This window comes from Pogona vitticeps, chromosome 2, assembly GCF_051106095.1.
Source record: "Pogona vitticeps strain Pit_001003342236 chromosome 2, PviZW2.1, whole genome shotgun sequence".
Lineage (NCBI taxonomy): Eukaryota > Metazoa > Chordata > Lepidosauria > Squamata > Agamidae > Pogona > Pogona vitticeps.
Genome location: NC_135784.1, coordinates 189,222,253 through 189,242,248, shown reverse-complemented (window position 1 = coordinate 189,242,248; position 19,996 = coordinate 189,222,253). Strand labels below are relative to the sequence as shown.

At 40.6% G+C, this 19,996-nt stretch overlaps 1 protein-coding gene and 1 long non-coding RNA gene across 4 annotated transcripts; one reads left to right on the top strand and one right to left on the bottom strand.

The window, feature by feature from the left end:
- Window positions 1–8: 8 nt before the first annotated feature.
- RABL3 (RAB, member of RAS oncogene family like 3) lies at window positions 9–19,922 on the top strand. Of its 3 annotated transcripts, none has more exons than XM_020789479.3 (8): window positions 9–282; window positions 4,412–4,503; window positions 8,287–8,416; window positions 9,630–9,744; window positions 12,002–12,152; window positions 14,427–14,498; window positions 17,351–17,389; window positions 19,386–19,922. In XM_020789479.3, exons 1-8 carry the CDS (start codon window positions 237–239, stop codon window positions 19,449–19,451), a joined length of 711 nt encoding a protein of 236 aa, XP_020645138.1. In that variant the 5' UTR covers window positions 9–236; the 3' UTR covers window positions 19,452–19,922. The 3 variants fall into 3 exon arrangements, with proteins under 3 accessions (XP_020645138.1, XP_072847807.1, XP_078242862.1); XM_072991706.2 differs by having other exon boundaries at window positions 227–447; XM_078386736.1 differs by lacking the exon at window positions 9–282 and adding an exon at window positions 2,933–3,057.
- On the bottom strand, window positions 11,070–15,976 carry LOC144587156 (uncharacterized). The gene is made up of 3 exons (XR_013542360.1): window positions 15,931–15,976; window positions 12,978–13,051; window positions 11,070–11,201 (listed from the first exon to the last, which is right to left on the bottom strand). It is a non-coding gene; the product is annotated as an uncharacterized LOC144587156 (long non-coding RNA).
- Window positions 19,923–19,996: the final 74 nt, after the last annotated feature.

The following is a 19,996-nucleotide window of genomic DNA, read 5'->3' as shown; positions in this document are numbered from 1 at the left end:
CCCCCCCTTCCTCCCTCCCTCCCTCCCTCCCGTGACGCTTGCGTCCCGCTGCAGCCCTGACAGAAGCCCATCGTTGAGCGTCCGCTGAGAGGACGTGGCGTGAATATTAGCCAATAAAAAGAAAAAGACGCGTCATGCCTCGAGGAGCGATTGGCTTTTCTGCGGAGAAGGGCGTGCCCAAGCGGGCTGGGTGAGGAGTGATTGGTCGCTGTCGTCAGCTGTTCCAGGAAGAGAAAATGGCTGCTTTGGAAAGAGTGAAGGTACTGGTGCTGGGCGACTCAGGTGAGAGCGCAGGGGTGGCTGGTAGGCGTTGCCCATCAGAGGAAACCCTGCAGTAAAAAAGCGCTACCATTAATTATGCCATGTTAGGTTTTATATGAGGTGGGCTGGTTGTGTACACGGCTCTGTGCAATTAGGAGGGAACCTATTCTAGGATTGTTCTCCTTGGTAAGATAGAATTCTTATTCTTAAACTTCATTTTCTAACTATGTTTCACTTTTTAAAAAGATGTCCCTACATCCAGGGTTGAAATTATTCATTCCGTTCCCGGATTGCTTTCATTTTTCTGCTATATGTGTAAGCCAGGGGATTAAAACAAATATGACGACAAGCAGAAGGAGCGGTGAAAGTATTCCACAAATTTGTTTATCCAAATTAACACATTGGAATCTTATTTCCTGATGCTGATGGTTGCAGGAAAGCTAGCTTTATTGGGACGGACCAGTTTGTGTTATAAGTTGGTTTGTGTGTGAGGGGCGTCACTTAGAAGGAGTATAATTTGGAGTACCATCCCATTGGTTTTGGTAGTTCTTGAGCTGTGACAAAATGTAGCGTCCACTTTGCTGCTTAGTAGTACTATAGCTTTGACAAAAAAGAGCAAGGAGTAATTATGAAGAAGGCCAATGAGTCATTTAATCCAACTAGTAACTTGAAATGAGTCATGACCCAAAGACCTAGATGTTGGTGGAGAGTTCTGCTGAACAGGAGTGCTAAAGTTATAACAACTGCTTCTTTAAAAAAAAACTTTTGCAAGTTATAAGAGAGTGTGGATTATCACTTGAGAATGTATTTTTCAGTGCTGTATTTTTCAGCAATGGCTGGAGCCATTGAAATCCACAAACACCAGCAGAGCTTCAACAAAAAAGAAGAAAGTTTACAACTCAACAAAGCTTGGCTCTCAGCACTGAAAAATACAGCCTGCAAAAAGTCAACAAACTCTACCCAGCCACAAGGACTGGTGATCACTACACACAAAAGACCAACTAACGACATCCACCAATCACAGTGACAGATAATCTCTCCTCCTTATCACAACAATACACCCACAACAAAAACACACTGGTCATCTTAATCGCTCATCTCCTGAAAAGGACAAAAGCTGATCCCACAGCTATAAATACTCTACTCCCAAGCAAACTGCACCAGAGCACAGAGTTCCATCTCTGAAGATGCCGGCCAGAGATGATGGTGAAATGTTAGGAAGAACAACCATCAGAACAGGGCCAAGAAGCCCAAAAAACCCACAACAACCATTTTTATGAGATATTGGTTTGCAACATCTGAGCAGATTTGTTAATGCTAGGATATTTAGGAAGTCATTAACTGATATAGTCACTGCACATCAGAAGTAACTGGATGGAACATAACATCTTTGGATTTTTAAGAAATTACCTAGCAAGTATATACTAACACCATGGGTAGAAGTGAGTGACAGAAGTCTATAGACACCAATTCTCTGCTAACATCCAGTAGAGCCATCCCTAGCCACAAATCAAAAAACAGTAATTTCACAGCTGTATTTCCATGCCTACAGCCAGAGAATCATCTTGCAGACATGTTTCTGATAAGCTTGTTTAGCCATGAAGGAGTTAAAAAGATAAAGGTTAGCTAAGAATCAGCTAATTAGGTTCAGACTGCCCCAGACATGGAGCTAATTTCCTCTTTGGAAACCTATGTGAGGAGACTGTTTGGTCCCAGAAATCCTGAGAATGATTACTGATACACAGGGCAAAATATTCCCTTTTCTGGAGGACTGTACTGTTGTTGCCCCTCCCCACTGTATACATTTCATTTTGCAAAGCTCCTGCAGCACTCATGCTCAATCTTGTAACAGAGTCGTTTTTCTCTTTTGAAAGGCCTTTTATGAAGATCAGTATTTCAGCCCCTGCACCCTGGATTCCTTCCAAATAAAAATAAAGTGGATGGGGCCACTTTGTATTTCAAGATAAGCAAGTTTGGTCTTTCCAATTTATATGATCTCTTTTACATTTGGGGACGTTTGGAGTCACTGGTTTCTGAATGGAGGTTAAAAATTTTATCTGGAAGTCGAGTCATGGCAACTGGACTTCTTTTTTATTAGGTTGAAACGTTTCGCTACTCATCCATGTAGCTTCTTCAATCTGAGGAGAGTTGGTAGGAGATCCCCGATATATCCTCCATGTTGGTCTAAATAGGCTTGTTAGATGGATGAAGAATGGGGGGGGGGGGATGAGTGAAAATCCCACTTCTGCATTCTTTCTCCTCCCATTGTCATGGGTCGTTAACAGTGGTCTTTCTGGTGTGTGTGTTCCTGATCTTTCTGGGAATGGATAAAAGGGCAGCATGATAAACAGGAGAAATATTTTATCTAAGGCTTCCATCCCTGTTGAATGAGGGATTTTATATATGCACATGTATGGCCTCTCTGACCCCTCAAATGATCTATCAAAATGAGTATATATTGGTCGTCAAATGAGCGTCCTTTGTCCTTCAAATGAAGGGACACAGCTGATTGTGGTCCTGAGCCATTGCCCCTCCTGTACTGGGCCATTCTGCTGTTTAGTGGCTGTTTGGTTTTTCCGTTGTAGAGCTCCGGACACTTCTCTTTGCATTGGACTGCATATACGATATTGTTCCTGTTGAGTTTGGGTGTCCGGTGTTCCTTACATGGCAGGTGTGTCTGAAAAGGTTGAAAGGATTTTTGGTAAACTCCACATACCCGTGCACTTCAAACCCACAAACACACTAAGGCAGAGACTCATCCATCCAAAAGACTGGACAGCAAAACACAACTTCCAGGTAACCTCACATGGATGACTAAGAATCTTCACAGAATTAAAAGTTTTACTTTTTAAAAAATCATAACTCAAAACCCTTTGCCCAGAGTTCCCCCAAAGCTGTCACAGAGCAAGAGCAGCTTGATTTAAAGTCATAAATTTTTCTTTGTGCAGATCCCATTTTTAGAATTCCCCTATAGAATGTTGATTTGCTCAGTCATTCCAAACTCTCATGCAGGAATAATATACTTAACACTTAGTTCTTATGATAAAATCCATTTTAATTGCCCTTATTTTTTCAAACAATACAAGGGAGGGTCACGTTACTGCTCTGTTAGCAAAGGCCTATTGGGGATTTATGCCAGTATGAATTTAATTGCATAAAATGCAGCAGTGAACTTAGAAAACTGCTCATTAATAAATTGCCACTCATATTCTTGGTTGTGCACCAAGTTGCACTGTTCAAGGCAATTAATTACTGTGATTTATACATTTTCGCTTGTATGAGTCCCAGCAGGAGTCTGGCTGTAGTTCCTACTTCAATTGCTGGAATTATAACTACATTAAGTGCCAAATATTTTGGTGTAACGTTTTGAGCTATTGGAAAAGATTTGGAAATGTCTATACAGCTTGCAAATTAACATGATGTACATCTACTGTTTAATAAATATAAATCATATATGTTCAGTGAAACCCCAGTCAGTTTAGGCAACTGGAAAATGTTATTCTAAATTTTCTGGCAAAATACATATCACAGCTTAACAAAAATGTACATCCTGGGTCTTATTTATGAGTCTAGCCATTGGAATTGTCTGAAAACCCTGGTTTAAGTATTTTCTAAGCCTGTTTATTCCTACAGTCGTGCTTCGCTTTACGATTGCCCCGTATAACGACGAATCCGCTTAACAATGCCTTTTTTGCGATCGCAAAAGCAATCGCAAAACAATGCTTCTTATGGGCAAAATCCGCTGTGTGAGGATCAGTTCCCTGCTTCAGGAACCGATTTTTCGCATTACGACGATCAGCAAACAGCTGATCGTCGGGTTCCAAAATGGCCGCCGGCTGAAGAAAATGGCCCCCCGCTGTTTTCTAGGACGGATTCCTCCCTAGACAGGCATCAAAATGGCTGCCTTATGGAGGATCTTCACTGGATGGTGAGTTTTTAGCCCATTGGAACGCATTAACCGGGTTTTAATGCGTTTCAATGGGTTTTTTATTTTCGCTTTACAATGTTTTCGCTCTATAGCGATTTCACTGGAATGAATTAACATCGTTAAGCAAGGCACCACTGTATTTACTTAAAATCACATAGCAGTGCTGAAATAATAATAAAAGCATGATCTTACGCTGAGGCTTCATTTATGATTTTCTTATAGGTGTGGGGAAGTCATCACTTGTTCACCTCCTCTGTCACAATCAGATGTTGGGAAATCCATCTTGGACTGTGGGGTGCTCTGTTGATGTGAGAGTAGGTGAAACTATTTATTATAGCATTTCAAAGACTACAAAGCCGTAGTATTCAGACACAAAACACAGATGTTAGTACAGCCAGCCCTCCAGTACCAGCCATATGCCTTCTTACTCTACAGTTGAATTTCTTTCTAACAGCAAAAATTTAGAATGCAACTGAACAAAAGGGCCAAGTAGAAGGGTCAATAACTGAGTTACTGTTAGTTGGTGAAATCCTCTCTGTGTGTAGAATATATATCTTGCCTTTCTTCCAATTTAGAAACCATTTAGAGGCAGGTTAAAAATGGGAGTTTGAGAGCTATACATAGATAAATTAAAATGTTAAGAATTCTGTGAAGTATATTATAGTAATAATATAAAAGGTCATTAAAGTTTAAGCATCTTAGAAACAAACGCAGTAAAAAAGAGATATATGCATATCAGAATGAATTTTAAAGAAGGAAAGAGAAGCTCAGCATTCTCTGTTAAAACCTTTCTGCAGCCCAGTCCGCAGCCAAAAGATTCACTGAAGAGATAGGCGTTTGTCTGTTTATGGGTGAACAGGAGGAAGGGGGCCAATCTAGCCCCTGTGGAAAGGAGGTCCATAGCTAGAGAGCACCATCAGAAAGGCCCTCTTTCAATTCCTCAACAAAACATACTTTTGAGGTTAGTAAGACTGAGAAAAGGGTCTCAGCTAAAGATCTTAAAATGTAGGGGACTCACATAGGGAAATGCAGATAGCTTGGATACAGCATCATAGGTCATATCCAGTGCTTTGAACTGGGGCTGGACTTGAACTGGTACCAGTGGAGTTAATGTAGTACAGCAGTTACATGCTCTCTAATGAGTCCTAGTTAATTGTTTGGCTGCAGCATTTTGGACCAATTGAGATTTCTGAACATTCTTCAAAAAATAGTTCTCAATCTCCTGTTCACCTACAAACAAACACCTTTCTCTTCAGTTGTTGTTGTTGTTTAGTCGTTAAGTCGCGTCCGACTCTTCATGACCCCATGGACCAGAGCATGCCAGGCCCTCCTCTCTTCCACTGACTCCCGGAGTTTGGTCTCTTCAGTAGATCACAGCAATCCAGACAGAATATAACTAAGGCATGCATCACCCTAGCCAGACCAGATATCTCAAGGAATGGATATCACTGGTGCATTAGTCTTAATTATGAAAATATCCTCCTGACCACTGCTGAAATCAAAGTATCCAAGAGCAGGAAATATCTAAACTACAGTCTAAGAACTCTGGAGAAGTGTAATCCTATCCTACACAAGCTGGATCCCTAATCCTAGATATTCTTTTCAGTAGACCAGGAGCACCTCTGTCTTGTCTGGATTAATTTTCAGCTTGTTTAGTCACCGGTCTAGGTGCATAACAACTTTGTTGGAATGGAAGGAAGAGACAGAATTGAGGTGGGATCCTCAATGTATTTCGTAATAGGGTAGCTCCAAAGCATCTTTGTGAGGAAGGAAGCTCTTTGACATGTTTAAAGGCAGATCTTGATTCTTCACTGTCTGCCATGCATGAAGGCATACAAAGTTGTTATCCCTTTCTGGGACAGGGCAAGTCACAAAGAGGGATATTCAAAGTGACCTACAGTTGTGTTCAAAATTATTCAACCCCCACTGAAATTGAATGTTTTGGCCATTTTGACATTGATTTTGATCATTCAGTCATCTTGCTTACATTTACATGAAAGAGGCACTTGTAGGTCAGAGAAATATAACCTTAAGTTTATAATGAAATAACCACAAATGTCTTTTCTGTGCTCACATCATTATTAGTTTTTATTCAACCCCCAAGTGACATTCAATCTTAGTACTTAGTACAACATCCTTTTACAGTTATAACAGCTTTTAAACGTGAAGCATAGCTTGACACAAGTGTCTTGCAGCGATCTACGGGTATCTTCGCCCATTCTTCATGGGCAAAAGCCTCCAGTTCAGTCAAATTCTTAGGCTTGCGCACTGCAACTGCTTTCTTTAAGTCCCACCAGAGGTTCTCAATCGGATTTAAGTCTGGTGACTGCGATGGCCACTCCAAAATGTTCCAGCCTTTCCTCTGCAACCATGCTCTAGTGGACTTGGAGGTATGCTTGGGATCATTGTCCTGTTGAAAGGTCCAACGTCTCCCAAGCCTCGGGTGTGTGACGGACTGCATCACATTTTCATCCAATATCTCCTGGTACTGAAGAGAATTCATGGTACCTTGTACACGCTGAAGCTTCCCTGTACCGGCAGAAGCAAAACAGCCCCAAAGCATTATTGACCCTCCGCCATGCTTCACAGTAGGCAAGGTGTTCTTTTCATCATATGCCTTGTTCTTCCTCCTCCAAACATAGCATTGATCCATGGGCCCAAACAGTTCTAATTTTGTTTCATCAGTCCACAGAACACTATCCCACAACTTTTGTGGTTTGCCCACATGACTTTTGGCATACTGCAGTCGACTCTTCTTATTCTTGGGAGACAGCAAGGGGGTGCGCCTGGGGGTTCTGGCATGGAGACCTTCATTACGCAGTGTGCGCCTTATTGTCTGAGCTGAAACTTCTATACCCACATCTGAGAAATCTTTTTTCAGTTCCTCAGCAGTGACACGGGGACTTTTCACCACTCTACGCTTTAGGTAGCGCACAGCAGTCGAAGTCAGCATCTTCTTTCTTCCACGACCAGGTAGCATTTCAACAGTGCCCTTTGCCTTGAATTTGCGAATGATGCTTCCTATGGTGTCTCTTGGTATGTTTAACTTCTTTGCAATCTTCTTATAGCCATTGCCCTTCCTGTGAAGACAAATCACCTCTTCTCTTGTCTTCCTGGACCATTTTCTTGACTTCACCATGTTTGTAACCACACCAGTAAATGTCTAGAAGGAGCTGAGTATCACAGTCCTTTTAAAGCTGCCTAATTGGTGCTTATTATGCTTGATTGGTGCTCGGTGACATCCACAGGTGTTTTCAATACCTGATCGAAAACACCTGAATGAACCTCTCTTCTTCAGAGTGGTAGTCTTTAAGGGGTTGAATAATTGTGGCAATGAAGAAACCACAAAAGAAACATTTACTACTGTATTACATAAACAATTGATGTTATTTTAATTGCATTTGGTTCTTTAAAACGTCCTTGTAGGATTTCATTCTGAATACAATTCCAAATGTACACTATAGTCCCTAAACCCCTTTACAGCATTGGGGGTTGAATAATTTTGAACACAACTGTATCTGTAGCCTACAGATACACCTACCAAGTACCTTTTGTGTGCTGAGTCAACCTGGACTATGCATAACAGTACAAAAAAGGAAGATGGATGATTTGCTTTTGTTAAAATGACCCCTCTCCAGCCATTTCGATGAAGATTCTTAGGGAAAGACTCTTGTCTTTTTTGTTCAAGATACCTTGTCCTTTCTTTTCATAACACAAAGGCCAAAATGTAGCAATGTTGCAACTAGAGTAGGCCCATTGAATCAGTGGGGATTTGGTGAGTCAGCACTGTTCCATTGATTCAATGGGCCTGTTCTAGTTGCAACTTAGTACAGTACTAGACTTCAGCCTATATAAAAGTTATTGGCTGAAATCCTGTTGTTTAGCATAGTAAGTTGCAACTAGAGTGGGCCCATTGAATGATTGGTGATTTGGTGAGTCAATTCTTCTGTAAGTTCCATTGACTCAAATGGGCCTACTCTAGCAGCAACACAATTTCAGCCTTTATATGCAGATTAAAAATGTAGGTTGTATGTTGGTAACCATATGTCTTCAAGTAATGGCTTGCTCTAGTTACTTCTTTGGCATTTTCTTTTCAGATTCATGACTATAAAGAAGGAACTCCAGAAGAGAAAACTTACTACATTGAATTATGGGATGTTGGTGGTTCAGTAGGCAGTGCTAGTAGTATAAAGAGCACACGTGTCATGTTTTACAACTCAGTTAATGGTAACATATGCATATTTTAATACTTGTTTCTATTACTTTCATTTAACAGAGTCTTTATTGGTATAGTCCTGTATGTTCCAGAAATGTTGCAAAATAGTGCTTTTGATATTGAAGAATGTTTGTTTAATAGACTGAATTTAGATATGAAAATGTTTCATTTTTAGATGCCACATAGTTGCATATTGTTTAATCTTATTTTCCGAATTTTATTTTAAAGTTAGAACTTACTGGTTATAAAATACTACTGCATTTTTAATGAACTATAAACTTGAGTTGTTTTATATTCTGAACATTTTCATAGAATTAAAACATGCAAATAAGGGCCAAATGTGTCTCTTCCGGCTTGGATAAGATTGATTCTGAATCATATTTTGGAAAAATATGCTTCGCACTCCAAATCTGGGTGCACAACTTCTCATCTATATATCAAGTTTTAAAAATATGTATTCTTCTGACAATATTTTGCTTGTTAATTGATAGCAACTGAATTGATAATCATTCAATTGAGCCCCGTTTCAGCAAATAATTTTAATCTTTTCCATGTTTTAATGTTTTAATCTTCTCATTTAATTTTAAAATCATGTATTGTTTAAGTCATCTTTTAATATTTTAACTTACTGTGTTTTTAAATTGTGAATTTTAATGTTGTGAGCCACTTTAGGTCCCTTGTTGTGAGAAATGTGGTGTATTATTATTATTATTATTATTATTATTATTATTATTATTATTATTATTATTATTATTATTATTATTATTATTATTATTATTTAAAATGGTACTTAAAATAAATATTTTAAGTACCATTTTAAATTTGATTATAATTTTTTATATTGTCACCTGATTAACACAGCATTCTCTTATTAGATTTTTTCTTAATATCAGTTATTCAGTATTCACTGTGAACTTACTTGTATCCTGTGTTTAATACAATCAGTTTTTACTTGTTCATGTCTTCATATTTTAAATTATCTTCCAAGAAGCATTTCAAATTGCTTGTCACTTGGAATTTCTTTGAAAGGACATCTTATCTTGCTTTGAGGAAGGTTAACTAGCACCTTACCAGTCCCCATTAAACAAAATCAGATAACCTGTTGAGACCAAAGTTGCCTCACATGCACAAAAATAGCCATGTGATTCTGACCTGTATTCTGAATGTGAGTCTTTCAGGCTATAGGTGGTCATTTCATGCAAGAATGTTCTTTTATTTACTTAGGCATAATATTAGTACATGACTTAACCAATAAAAAGTCTTCCCAGAACTTGTATCGATGGTCTTTGGAAGTTCTCAACAGAGAAGCAGCTCCATCTGGTGTCCTGGTGACAAATGGGTAAGTGGGCAGAATACCCAATTAATTTCTGTCTTTGTACTAACACTTTCCCCTGTTATCTTTATGGATGTTCTTGTGCCGAGAAGAATAAAAGGAAGGGGTGTATGTTAGAAGAATTGGATGTTGCCAGTGAAAAGCAGACTTTATTTTTGTGCTTCTGCACTGCAGTGTTAAAAAGCGAACTCTCCACCTTCCCAAGGTAAATAAACAATTAGCAAAATTGTCATTTGGAAAGTCTTCAGAAGAGGATCTGCCCTAAGCCGAGTGAAAGTCATAGCATCAGCTTTACACATGAATAATGAGACCCCTGTTTGGAAGACGAGGACTACATCCAGCTAAATACAATTCTACAAAGAAAAGAGAGATGATGGGTTGGGATATAGCTATTTCTGGCGCTTGCTAACTAGCTCGTCTGTATCCTGGTTGGAGGCGTAGGATCCTTCTGTCATTTTATACATGGGTGCCCAAGGGCCCAACGTAACAATGGATCTCTACAGACTTTTGTTGTTGGTCAGGGTGTTGGTGGTTTGACTTTATTGTTCTGAGAACACTTGAAGCTCAAGAGAGAAATAACAAAATGGCAAAAAATGCTGAAAGAAGCAGCAGTGACATTTCTGAAGAAATGAATCTATGCAAATGTAATTGAGAGCAGTCTATACATGCTAGGGCAATATGGATGGTTTGTAGAGTGGATGGATTGGTTTGCTCTTACACTGAGGCGCATGTGCTAGATTGTCATTAAATCAAGCATGTTTGTACTTGTTTTCTTGGTTTTGTCTTTAGTTACTGTCATGATCTTTAATGTTGGCCTCTAGGGATGTGCATTTGTTTTGTTTGCACTCAGAATCCCAGAATTTTCCGTTCTAGAAGTTCTACCTGCCAGATAGGCACCTAAATTGTACCTGAGCTGGAAGGCTTTAGGATCTAGGATAACCTGAGCTCAGGTGGTTTTCCTCTAGGGGGTCAGAATTCAGTTGTTTATTTGGCGGGTGGAACTCCCTGAATGGAGAATTCTGGGATTTGGTGTCTAAACTAAAACCATTTATCGGTGCCTCCTTTCTACTGCTAGCTAGCAAGTTCATTCATTCATTCATTGATAAATCTCTATAAATTCAAGTTGCTAAAGGTAGCACACACGATCCCCCAAACCCCATTTTGTTTTTAAACATGGTAGAAAATGAAGAGTCAAATATCACCTTAGAAATAAGTGTCTTTAATACTACAAAAAGTGTCATGAACTACAGCAGGGACAGCCCATAGGGCACAGGCTGTCAGTGAACTCCCCTTTTGCAGCCCCCATATCCCTTCAGATTGACTGCTTCTGCCACAGTAAACCATGCCGCTGAAAATTACTTCCAAAACGTTGCCCACTTGACTCTTGTCAGTGCTTCCTTTGGTAACAGGAGGTCTCATGGTGTCTTGGGCTGTCGGGTGCAGGCAAGTGCGCTGGCCTCCTTCTACAACATAGAATTCCCATCATTGCTTTTAAATGTTATTGGTGACATCTGTGGGATAAAATGTGGTCCCTGAAGGGTTGTGCCTCCTAGTGTGCCTCCTCGTCACCCCAGAGTTGCCAGTCTTGTATGAAAGCCTGTATCACTGGATGTGTTTGTTGATAGTGTCAAGTAGGTGAGACTGAGAGATAAGAGCTCTGGGTCATTCGTTACTTATTTATTCATTTGTTATTTTGTTAACATAGCGTATATCCTAATGGAGAGAACCAAGACGGCTCACAACTAATTAAAACAATATAGTCATATACACAATTAGAAACATGATGAGATGAATTGAATTAAATGGCAGTATTGAAAATGGCCATTTAAAAACATAGACACCTAAGAGTTGCAGAAATACATACACACAGCAAATCCAACACAGAAAGAGGGGTGGGGGGGAGAGATTTTCCAAATCAGTTAAAAGCCTGCCGGAAAAGGAAGGTGTTTGTATGCCAGTGGAAAGGACAGGAGGGAGGGAGGCAACCTCTCTTCTACAGAGAGTAGGGTCCATGCTTGACCTGAAGCACAAATCTTAGCCTGCCCACTACTGTGATCCTTTCAATGCCATCAGCCCAATTTTCTTCTCATCTGTACTCCATTTTTTCTACACTTCCTCAAGATCAAGTGCTACTTCTGTAAATAATCTTGTGCATAATTTAATAGACTGTTTTCAACCACTTCTCTCCAATTAGTGTTAATGTCACCAGTGATATGTGGAGAATGTTGTTTCTTGACACACATGACCTCTCTTCATTATACAGGGACTATGATCGTGAGCAGTTTGCTGATAACCAGATTCCGCTGCTTGTCATAGGAACCAAACTGGACCAGATCCCAGAAATGAAGCGCAATGATGTTCTGACCAGAACTGCTTTTCTTGCAGAGGATTTTGGTGCAGAAGAAATTAATCTGGTTTGTATTTTTGCTTAGTTGTGTCAGTTTGTGATAACTTAGTTTTAACTGAACATTGAATTTCTTTTAACCAAAGAACTTGGGCACTATATGTACACAGAGTAGTGCTTTTCTATCAAGTTCCTAACTTTCTAATATTGATTAGGGCAGTTTGAAGGAGCCTTCTAATCTTCTTGGTTTGAATGCAGATGAGTCTCTGAACAAATGATATTCTTGCAATGTCTGGATTATGAGGAATCAAGAGGTTTCTGTTCACATTCACATAAATAACAGTATATAGTGGTGCCCCGCAAGACGATGTTAATCTGTTCCATTGAAATCTCTGTCTTGTGAAAACATCGTCTTACGAAAAGCGTTTCCCCATTGGAATGCATTGAAATCCGTTTAATGCATTCCAATGGGGAAAATAGTTGTTGTCTTGCGAAAATCGCCCATACGGAAGCCATTTTGCGAAGCGCTGATCAGCTGTTATAATTGCTGTCATGCGAAGCATTGGTCCCGAAAACACCTGTTTTGCGAGTCGCTGACCTAGCTGTGAAAATCGTCGTCTTGCGAAGCATCAGCCCCGGAAAAAAACGTCTTGCAAAGCACGGACTGACACATTGTCCAGTGAAAATCACCCATAGGAAACACTGTTTTGCGAAGCGCTATAGCGATCGCAAAATTCATTGTCATGCGGATTTGTCATTTTGCGAGGTCATCGTCTAGCGGGGCACCACTGTATGTCCTGTTCAGTTCCCCCTTTTCAGCTATGTGTTGGCTTTCGTTATATAGTCTGAAAAATCAGCATGTTTATTTCCAATATTAGCAATGTTGAAAACTTACCAAGCTGGAGGTTGCTTTTGCAGCTGACGAAAATGTTTCTAAGAAGCCCTCACACACCTTTTTGGCATGATTATCTGCAATGTCATTGAAATGCTTAGATTCAGGAACGACTTTTTTAAAACTTTCAAGAATCAGCATTGATAAATGTATACAAGAAAAAGTTTTGCTTGCCAATACCTTACTTATGAGGAATTCTAGTATTAAATTATCTTGGTTTTGAGTACCCAAGAAACTCCATGTAGGCATCCTTCAGTCTCGAGAGAATATGGTAACGTGCTCTGAATAGAGGTCGTGGAACAGCATCTAGTGTGGCTGAGAAGGCCAATTCGAGAGTGACAAATACAATCTGTCCCCTGTCCACCTCCCTGATTTTGCTGGTTTCGGGACTGCCCCTTTGCCTTGGCCTGCTGGACAAGTGCCTCTTCAAATTGGGAGAGGCCATGCTGCAGCACCTGCCTCCAGGCTGAACGCTCAAGAAACTAGTAGCCATTAATTGTGAATGGTTGCCTCCTTCTGGAAGAGTAAAGAGTCCTTCAATGTGTTTCAGACTAGACTGCTGCATCTGAGGATGTTCTGATTAACTTTCACACACTAGGTTAAAAAACAACCACAGCCCATTGCTTCTGTTTCACATGTCGTGTTTCATTAAAAGACATCAGGGAGCCTTTTTGTCTCAAATGCATTCTATTGCTTGGGCAAACAACAACAACAACAACAAACAAACAGATTTCTCCAGGGTTGTCTTGACCTTGGTTGTATTTTGTTTATTGTGGTGGTGGGGAGCTGTACATGGCACCAAGGTTCCCTCTAAGGTGCATGGCTGCATGAGCGTGCAACTTTGTCTCCTCCCCCCGCGCAGCACTCTTCTTCTATGCACCCACAGTGATCATTTCCAGCCCTTTTCATCATCCAGTCACGATGGACGCCCATGCCGGGGAGTGGAGCCCCCCCCCCAGCGGGGCTGAAAATTAGAGGGTCCATTGCGTGGTCCATGGCTGAAATATGGGGACAGTGTTTGCAACTCTTCAAGTGACAATCTTACAGAATGCCTGTGTGGGAGGTTTAGTTGTGGGTGGATTCTGTGACAGATATTCAGACTTATGGATAAATAATGGCCATCCCGTCTATAAACTCTTCCTCTGAATTCTGTGTGGGAAGGGCAAGGGAGAGTACACTTGCTTGGCAGAAGAGCACAGACATGCTGCATGTGCTCAGGGGTACCTTTGCTTTATTTGTCCTAGCTGGTAGAGAAAATTGTTGGCTAGTCACCTAGAGACAATTTGTGGTTAGAAGGCCTGCTTCGTGGAAAGTGGTCCTGATATTTAGCCATTGGCAGCAAAGACCAATTCCAGTACTAGTGTCTGTCCTGCACTTTGTAATTGCTGTGTTTCTTACAAACGATGGTTTCAATGAACCCTCCCAAAGAAAGTTCCATTTTTGGTGTTTCAGGACTGCACCAACCCTCGGTACCTGGCTGCAGGCTCTTCTAATGCTGTCAAGCTCAGTAGATTTTTCGATAAGGTGAGTGTTCCGATTAAGCGTAATTGTTGGTTTCTAATTGTTTTGGAGCACAGAAGCACGAAAATTGAAAGATTGAATTCTTACTGCTCAAGCCCAGTCTTAGCAAACACCACAAGGTGAGGCGAGCCAGGCTAAGGCAAGCTGTGGTAAAGCTAGCTGTTAATGGACAAGCAGAGGTGATTTCTGGGAATGCTCTTCAAGCGTCCAAGTAGGATTGAGCCAAGATTCAGCAGGAGGAGAGAGCTCCGTGCCTGGAAGGGAAATGCTGGCGAAAATAAGTGCAGAAATGTACTGAAAATGTTCTGTTGCTACACAAGGGTTAAAGGTAGGAAGGACAACATGATATGTGCAAGAACTCTAAGACCACTTCCCCCCCCCCCAGCCCATGTCTTCTGGATTTTTAATTAAAGCTCTGAGTTTTCCGTCTGTGTCATTATGTGACAGCTGTACGTAGGAGGCAAGGAAGAACAGACCGTGCTTTTTTTATTGCTGAGCTGGCAGCTACATGCCACCCCACCACTACCACCACTACCAAAAAGTAGAAGCAAATGTAGAAGTTCATGTGTCTTCAGACCCAGCTCCTGTGCCTTTTAGCTTTTCCTAACATTGTTACATGTATATGAAATCTATTCCCAATATTAGTTTAGTTAGTTTTGTTCCTTTAAATTTTGATTCAGATGTTGCTCTGCTTTGGAGTGAGGAAGCTGCATTTTTAATTTTTTTTCTGCAATATATTATTGAATCAGCCTCTGCATATGTACAAGCATACTGTATGTATGCACATGGACATATGCAATTACAGATACCAATCTGTATACTAATATTAATACATATACCACTCACCAGAAGCTATGCATAAATTGAAATGCATCACAGAGGGAGTTCTGCAGTACTATACAAACAATGACCATAGACAGCCATGATTGTGCATTGTCCTTTTCCTCTGAGATGAATGTCAGAAGTTTCTGCTTGCATTTTAGACAATTACAGTTTTCTCTGGCATCCAAATTTTAAACATGGTTATCTTAACCATGGTTAGCTGAAACAAACCAGTTTCATGGTTTCAAGTTGACGTATCTGCAAACCAAAGCTCATATCAGCCACAGTTTGGTGCAAAAGTATCCAGATGTTGCCATGATGTAAGAGTGAGAGCTCATTGTGCACTTTGGCTTGTTCACATAATGCCAAATGTTCGCTTAACAATGAAGCCAAATGGCCTTGCCCCACAATATTATTTGGCTTATGGTGGGTAGAGTTTTGTCCTGTACTATTCAAAAATATGAGTATAATTGACTAGATTCCAAATATTTATCCAAAATCCTTGTGCATTTTTAACCAAAAGTAGTCATTAGAAAAAAGGCTGAAAAATTTAGCATGGCAACCACATATATTCTGTGGAAAGAAACAGACTTGCTTCCACAGTGAGACTCACCAAAGAGGAACAAAGGTCACCAGAAGAAGGCTTCACAGCAGTCCAGAAGCACTGAAGGCTCTCATTATGCACATCTCATACAGATGGCAACTCCCACTAGAATGCAGAAGTACATGTTGGATTTACATGTTGTATGGGTCTACAATACGTGCAGGAATTATCACTTTTTCATTCTGTAGACTATCTTGCATACAAATTTTCATACTATACAGTTCCTGGCATGTTGAGTAAAGCCTTGTCTTGAGGCATTCATTCCTTCAGAAGGACAAAATATTCTATTGAAGTTTAGTTCAACATTTTAAAAATTGAAATGTACCTGGCATGAAAGAGAAATTGTTTTTAAATGATTTTTTTTTTAGTTCTGGAGGGAGATCCATATATTCTAAACATGAATGATACTTTTATATCGTGGCGCAGTGGTTAAACTGCTGTACTGCAGCCAAAACTGTGCTCACGACCTGGGGTTCAATCCCAGGTAGCCGGCTCAAGGTTGACTCAGCCTTCTATCCTTCCGAGGTCGGTAAAATGAGTACCCAGCTCGGGGGGGGGGGGGAATGTGTAGCCTACATAATTAACTTGTAAACCGTCCAGAGAGTGCTTGAAGCACTGTGGGGTGGTATATAAGCAGCACGCTTTGCTTTGCTTTGCTTTGCTTTGCTTTATATCTGAGATAGTCTTGATTAGCCAGCTTGCATTTGCCTCTTGGTGAACAGGCAACATTATGTTTCAAAAGGAAACTAAGGATAAGTTTCCTTTCAGTTCTTAGACTGTGACTAGCTAGTAGTGTCTTGACTCAGATCATAACTGAATTCAGAAAAATTAAATTGTAAACTTTACAAAGAGTTCTTTAAGCATTCTACGGCAGTATATAAACAGCACACTTTGATTTACAACACTCCATCCCCTGTTCAGAATGGAAGCACAGATAAAAAAAGGGCAATGCATGATTTTTAAAAGATTGTTCCTGTTTCCTTAGGAACAGGCATTTGAGCAGTAACTTGTATGGGAAGAGAGGGCAATGTAAGGGACTGCTTCAGGTCCAGGTGATGGCCCGTGGGATGGTGAAGGTATCCCCTCCATTTCCATATAGCCTGCGGTTTCCAATCCTGTTGTGATACCTTTTGACTTGCCACTGCAACACTTCAGTGTCTGTGTGAATCCCCTTGTGTGTAGGTAGTTACCCTGGAAAATGACACCATATGGAAGCATATCGTATGTAACAGATTCCGCTCTGATGTCAGTAATTACTAACAGATATTGAAAACATGGTGCCAGAGTTATTAACAAGTGAAATGAAAAAGTGTGTGTGTAGCCTTTGGTCTAGGAAGCTGGTGGTTCAACAATAGCCGATGATGACTTTTAGACCTGTTGCATGGCACAATAATTGCACATTTACCACACTTCTCTTGTCCTGTTTTAGGTCATAGAGAAGAGATACTATCTACGAGAGGGTAATCAAGTAGGTGCACTTTTTTTTGTATTTCTTGGACAATGTAGGTTGTATACCTTTAAACTCCTTAAAGATGCATTCATCTGAACATGCATTTCACCTGAATCCCTTTCTGTTCAACATTTAATAACCAAAATCTCTCAGGTCTTGTTACACTCTTCTATTTACATCTGCAATGTTTGATTTTTTTAAAAAAAATTATTCTGTCCTACGTGCATATTGTAGAATATAGAGTAAAATGAAAAAGATAAAACAATTGAGGCAAGTGGCTAGTACAGGGATTTTTTTCTTTTGGTGTACCTACTATATAAATCTCTTAATTGAATGTTGTTTGCTTAAAGGTAGTTGCTACTGTTACAACCCTTCATTTTTTGTGATGGCAATTGATACGATTTAAGCAACACAGTATTACGTTGAACATTTAAAATTTGAACGTTAAGCAAAGGAGAAGTGATTGAAAGGAAGTGTGAAATGGACAAAACTCAAAACCTAGATGCAAGCCAAGCCATTGCAAAGGTCATTTGTTCGTTGCAAAATTCAGCTTGCAGTCTGATTACTTATTAATGAGCTGTGTAAAGAGCTAGAGAGGCCAGAATAGAGAGGAGGCAGAGATGAGAGGAAGAAAGCAAGCCAAAGCAGATTGAGAAAGGACACCACCTGAAAGTATAATTTCTTCTTTCAGAAGCTTGTTGCCTTCCTGGTGTTTAATAATCATAATCAGATATGAGCTTATAAAGCTGCCATGTATCCGCAGATCACTGGTGCACCTGGCCCATGGTTATCTTTTTCTGACAGCTGCTCACTAGCGCCTCAAGGAAGGACTCTCCTGAATCCTGCTACTTTCTGAACTGGAAGTGCTAGGGAAAGAAGCAAGAACCCACTGCTTACAGAGTTTTTGGTCTACCACCAAGATGTGGGCCCTCCCCTTTTCCCTCTCAAAGTGTGACAGTCTTGGCTTTCACAGTGCATTAATATGGGACAAACAGCCCAGGGCGATGAGGCTTTTATCAGTCTGCAAGAGAATGGAATAGGCAGGACTTGGTTCCCACTCTCTTGTTCTTTCTCTTATATGGAAGGCATAGCTAGACATGTAAAAAGCTCCCCTAGGAGTGCCTTCTGGAGCTTCCAAGTTGGAGAGCCAGTGTCATGTAGTGCAGTGGTCCCCAACCCTGGACCTCCAGATGTTCTTGGATTACAACTCGCAGAAGCCTTCACCACCACCTCTGCTGGCCAGGATTTCTGGGAGTTGAAGTCCAAGAACATCTGGAGGCCCAAGGTTGGGGACCACTGATGTAGTGACAGAGAACTGGAATAGAACTTACAGTTGCCTACCAAAAGGCACCAGTATTTCCTATAAGGATCACCTTTTTTGCAGCACACATCACTAAGTTTCTGGAAGGTCACTTGATGGGTGCCATGACAGTGTCCTGAACTTCTAAGATCACAGTGCCCAGGTGGGGTGGGGTGGCAGAATTCCCTCTCTGATTCAGGAGCCTTTAAAGGTAATGTGACCTCCTGCCATATATGCACAGCCTTTGTTCTGCATATATAGTGGCTGCTTCTACTTCTGTAAAGACACAGGCCTTACAGAAGTAGAAGCAGGAGGCAGTGGAAGACAGGAGGGCCTGGTGTGCTCTAGTCCATGGGGTCACGAAGAGTCGGACACGACGTAACGACTAAACAACAGCAACAAAGGGCACAGGCATCATCAGATCCCCAGCATTCTGTTCAGCCTGTTATTGTTGGGGAGGAAACCTCTTATTAAGAGAAAATGGGAAAGAGGCTTCCATTACCATGCATTACTTTGTCCTTGTTAAGAAACAGAAGACGCAAAAATGTATGTGTTGAGAGCTACCAAGTATCAGAACTCTAGACCAGCTGCTTAGGAGAATAAATCAAAGTGAAAATGGAAGTATCAGTGCATCAGAATTGTTACTGCTGTCCATTGTGGTATTATGTAAACATGATGGCCTGTTCTAATATAAGGATTTTTGTCTGTTGGCAGATTCCTATCTTCTCAGAAAGAAAGAGAATTGGTGGTGGCTTTGTAAAGAACCTTCATTATGACTGATCAGCGCGGGCTATCCAGAGGCGATGGGAAATGACTTCTCTTGACTGCAGCGTTCCTCTTGTGCTACACTAAACCAGGTTCTGTGAGCACAAAAATCAACAAAACTTTTCAAGTTCGTTTATGTACAAAGAAGTACTTCTTCCAGATCTCTTTGAGATAATCAGATCTTTGGGACATTGTGACAAATTTGTTGCATATGGAGTATCGCTGTGGGATATACTATCTCATAACTCTTCTTTTGTGCGTCGTGAAAGATTTATGAACCCACGCTGCTTCCCTTAGAAGAACGGCGATGCTCAGTGGACCTTGAAAAATGATGCAGGACACTGAGACCTATATACAATCAGTTAAAAGATCAGCGTTTTACCAGGTTGTATTCCAGCTGATGCTATGCCGTTTTGTAGTCCATTGCTAAGGGGTATCTGCCTTATTTGTTAACAATAAAGAGATGCTGAGACAGAAGTAAGCAAATGGGAAAAGATTTGGTAAAAGAAGTTTGAACATAGATGCCATTAATTACAATACATTTATAGGGATAGCTTAAA